The sequence below is a fragment of the Glycine max genome, chromosome 1 (assembly GCF_000004515.6).
Source record: "Glycine max cultivar Williams 82 chromosome 1, Glycine_max_v4.0, whole genome shotgun sequence".
Taxonomy (NCBI): domain Eukaryota; kingdom Viridiplantae; phylum Streptophyta; class Magnoliopsida; order Fabales; family Fabaceae; genus Glycine; species Glycine max.
Genome location: NC_016088.4, coordinates 39,765,416 through 39,769,887, shown reverse-complemented (window position 1 = coordinate 39,769,887; position 4,472 = coordinate 39,765,416). Strand labels below are relative to the sequence as shown.

At 32.4% G+C, this 4,472-nt stretch overlaps 1 protein-coding gene across 1 annotated transcript; it reads left to right on the top strand.

The window, feature by feature from the left end:
* Positions 1 to 2,643: 2,643 nt before the first annotated feature.
* Positions 2,644 to 3,705, top strand: LOC106794663 (uncharacterized). Its single transcript, XM_014762358.3, has 2 exons — positions 2,644 to 3,277; positions 3,362 to 3,705. Exons 1-2 carry the CDS (start codon positions 2,972 to 2,974, stop codon positions 3,599 to 3,601), a joined length of 546 nt encoding a protein of 181 aa, XP_014617844.1. The 5' UTR covers positions 2,644 to 2,971; the 3' UTR covers positions 3,602 to 3,705.
* The last annotated feature ends 767 nt before the right edge of the window (positions 3,706 to 4,472 follow it).

Genomic DNA, 4,472 nt, shown 5'->3' with positions numbered 1-4,472 from the left:
GATTTAAAACACTATTACAAAAAGTAGTTTTAACATCGGCTTATTAACATCGGTTTTTTACAAAACCGATGTTAAGTTAAACGCGGTGGCATATTTGTAAATAAAGTATCATTCTTAACATCGGTTTTCCAAAAAACCGATGTTAATATAATTTTTTTTTTAATTTTTATATATTTTAAAAAAATCATATATTGCGTTATTAATTATATTTTAATTAAAAATATATAATAATTAAGAAACAATTATAAATTCAAAAGGTAAACATTTAAAAATTAAACTAAATTTTTAAAATGAATTTCGTAAATTTAATTTTATTATTATTTAATCAACAAAATTTGATCAGATTTCGCCATATTTTTTGTTATTTGATTAAGCAAAGTTTTTTCTTCACTGCTTAAATGACCAACATACAAATGGACGTAAAATTTAATATTTTGGTTATTACCAAATGCATTGTGTTAAGAGTAAATAGTGGATGCTACTAAAAAAAAGAGTAAATAGTATATGTTAATAATTTAATTTTTTACACTAATATTTAATAATAAATTATTATGTACAATTTTTTTTCATGTTAGTTATCCTAAAAATTGTAGTAATAATAAATTTTAACTAATGAATGATATAAAAAAATTATATGGTTTCTTTATAGAAATTAAAATCTTGCGTAACTTTTTTTTTGTCAAAGATCGATCTACTGCAAATGTCCAAATGTAGTGTGTGACTACTATCCAAGTAAGTGTAGGGTCGGATTGATTAATTTTTTTTATTCGTAAAAATTAAACATAAAAATATATAATAACTATTCAACCAAGAAAAGACAAAAAAAAATAATTGTTTAGTCAGATCTCTATGACCGATAAAATAATTTATTTCAATGGACATATTTCAGAATAAATATAAAATCATTGTTATTTATAAAAAAATTCTAAAAATTAATTTAAGATATGATTCTTGCATAATATTAAATACATGCCGTTAAAAAGATACATATTTTAGAAAAAAACGTTAAAGAACATAAAATACCACGTCAATTGGTTAAAAATTAAAAAAAAATAAAATCAGTTAACAGTTTCACTGCAATCGTGGATTTTACATTAGGAGATGCTAAACCGAAAATACACTTAAAAACAACTGATTGATAAGTATTTATAATAAAATTAAATAAAAATTATACTGGTAGTAGTATTCAATAATATTAAATAAAAATTATACGGATAAGTATTTATAATCTCTTGTGATTTATATAATAATTTTTTTTTAAATTTTTTAATTAATATTCTATGAGCACCAATTCAATGTCAGCCTAACATAAAATGAAGCTTAAAACGTAAATTGAGAAAGGATTTTCTACTTTAAAGAAAATAGTGATTTGTGGGATCTTTTAGTTAAGCTTAAACTTATAAATTTTACGTTGTTTTACTATTCTGTACTGTTTTATTATTTAATAGATCATAATAACTTACATGAAGTATTTATGTCAAAACAATTTTAAAAGATAATATTATTATACATTTACATTTAAGTTATTTATATTTCTTATTTATTAAATAACTTATGAATTATTTATTTTTTAAATTTTGGTGTGACAACCCAACCCGCAATCATCAGTTGAGTTGGACTGAGATTTTAAACTCAGTGTTAAATTGGGTCGGGGCCCATTTTAACATCGTTTCAATTTTCCCTTTCGTCTTGAGAGAGAGGATCGGTGTATTGCATCTGAATTGGAGGGGCTTTGGTTCACAGAAAATAGGAAACCAAACCCTAATATAAGTCCCAAATCACAATCACAGCATCAGAAGAGAGGTCTCTCGCCGATTGTTTTGTATCTGCAGTTCACTCCTTACGAATTCCGAGTATCTCCGTTTGCTGTGGCCTTTCACTTTCTTCTCTAATCAGCGCGTAGAACCACAACAACGCTTCGCAGGTTTCTCTTTCACTTATGTTGTAGTGCCTATTCACTGGTTGTTGAGTTTGATAAGGCTATATTAGGTTTAGCTGTTATACTTTGGAATTAATTTGTCTCAGAAAGAAAAAATAACATACTGAACTGAAGAATCTACCTTTCTATATAGCAAAAAGATTCTGTAGCGCAAGGTTCAGTTCTTTTTTGTTTAGCCATTGTTAATCACACTGCGACGCTAAGAAAGATTTGTTCAGTTTTGAAATTGCAAATCCTTTTATAGGATTGGCTGATCGTGTACTTACTGCTTGTACTTGCATGCGTTTGATGAATTGACACGATGTCATGCCATATGTTCTAATTCTAATATGTTTTGTTGCTAATTTCCGGTAGTCCGCCATAGATGTCTGTGAATTTTATTCCCTGAATATAATAGGTGATAGATTAGTTGGGTTGGATAATGCTTGAGCAAGATAACTAGTACACAAGATTCACATAGAAAAGTTATATCCTATTTTCTTTTTTAATATTTAGATTAATACAAATAGATATCGTAATAATCAATCAATTGAATAACATTTTATTAAGGTAAAAATATGTTTGGGTATCGTGTAAAAGTTGAAAAATATCAATTTAGTCATAATAATTTTTTATGTGCGGACTGATGATATAGGATTTACGTTGGTAGACTTAAAGAAACTAGCTTACTAGAATGACCCTTTCATCATGGCAGAACAAGCTAAGCAAGTATTTTATGTGCAAGACCCTTGTGATGAAAGGTGGTCTGTGGTTCTAAACGGGAAAACAATTGGTGTTAATGTAGAAGATGATGATTCATACATGGACACTTATGTTAGTCCTTTGTCTACACAAATGACTTCTAACAACGTTGGAGAAGAAGAAGCTGACGATGTTCATGCTAATCGTAATGATCATGATGAAGGAGAATTAATTAACATCGTCTAACGTAATTTTCTAATATAATATTTCATTTCGGTACATTCATTTACATAACTCATACAGTGTTTTTTGATAATATTAACTAACTCAACTTTTTTTCTTTAAAGGACCATGGATACTCCACCTGCCTCGCCTCCTCCTCCTCTTCCTCCTCCTCCTGCAAACGCTGATGCGTCTCCATCTACGTTGAAGCGGACACGCAAGGCGACACGGCTACGATCATTGGCCACTAGACCACCTGGGGCAGAAAGACCTGTGGTCAACGTCGATCCTGCTACCGGCAAGGCCGACGGTCCCTACAAGAAGAAATTAAGAACATATTTGGGGATTGTCGCTCGTGATAAGGTCGACGTGACATATGACACCTGGAAGGAAGTCCCTACTGCTCAGAAGGATTTGATATGGGAGGATATTCAGGTATTTGAGTTTTCTTCGTTGATTTTCTTTAATAGTCTAAATTTGTTATTTACTTACAACAAAACCTAATTTATTGTTTGTCAGGCGGAATTTCAAATCCCTGAAGCTTCTGACAATAGGACAAAGAAGAAAATTCTTCAGATTGTCGGCGAGCGCTGGAGGCAATTTAAATCTGACTTGACTAGGAAATGGGCACTTGCAGTCGACAAGGACGGTGCGGACGACATTGTCTGTGAAAAATATGGCATTAGCAAGGAGAAATGGACTCAGTTTTGTCAGACCCGTAGAGACCCCTCATGGGAGGTATGTACTTTGTCATTTTAGTTGTTTTCCACAACAAAATCATTTCTTATAATTTATTGTAATAATCATTTTCATTAATGTTAAACTTTTGCAGGATGTACGAAAAAAGGCACAGGCCTCCCAGAAGCAAAACACTGCCCCCACGTATTGTGTTGCTCCCTCAGGTCCTCGTGTCAGTACAAAGGAGAGTTGTGTGCTCCATCAGGGAACAATCCAGGGAGCTGCTGACGATGTTCATGCTAATCGTAATGATCATGATGAAGGAGAATTAATTAACATCGTCTAACGTAATTTTCTAATATAATATTTCATTTCGGTACATTCATTTACATAACTCATACAGTGTTTTTTGATAATATTAACTAACTCAACTTTTTTTCTTTAAAGGACCATGGATACTCCACCTGCCTCGCCTCCTCCTCCTCTTCCTCCTCCTCCTGCAAACGCTGATGTGTCTCCATTTACGTTGAAGCGGACACGCAAGGCGACACGGCTACGATCATTGGCCACTAGACCACCTGGGGCAGAAAGACCTGTGGTCAACGTCGATCCTGCTACCGGCAAGGCCGACGGTCCCTACAAGAAGAAATTAAGAACATATTTGGGGATTGTCGCTCGTGATAAGGTCGACGTGACATATGACACCTGGAAGGAAGTCCCTACTGCTCAGAAGGATTTGATATGGGAGGATATTCAGGTATTTGAGTTTTCTTCGTTGATTTTCTTTAATAGTCTAAATTTGTTATTTACTTACAACAAAACCTAATTTATTGTTTGTCAGGCGGAATTTCAAATCCCTGAAGCTTCTGACAATAGGACAAAGAAGAAAATTCTTCAGATTGTCGGCGAGCGCTGGAGGCAATTTAAATCTGACTTGACTAGGAAATGGGCA

Bases quoted from the DNA above. Each gene is read 5' to 3' on its own strand.
- LOC106794663 (XM_014762358.3), top strand. From the start codon at position 2,972: ATGGATACTCCACCTGCCTCGCCTCCTCCTCCTCTTCCTCCTCCTCCT. The intron at 3,278-3,361 runs GTATTTGAGTTT...ATTGTTTGTCAG, and splicing joins TGATATGGGAGGATATTCAG to GCGGAATTTCAAATCCCTGA.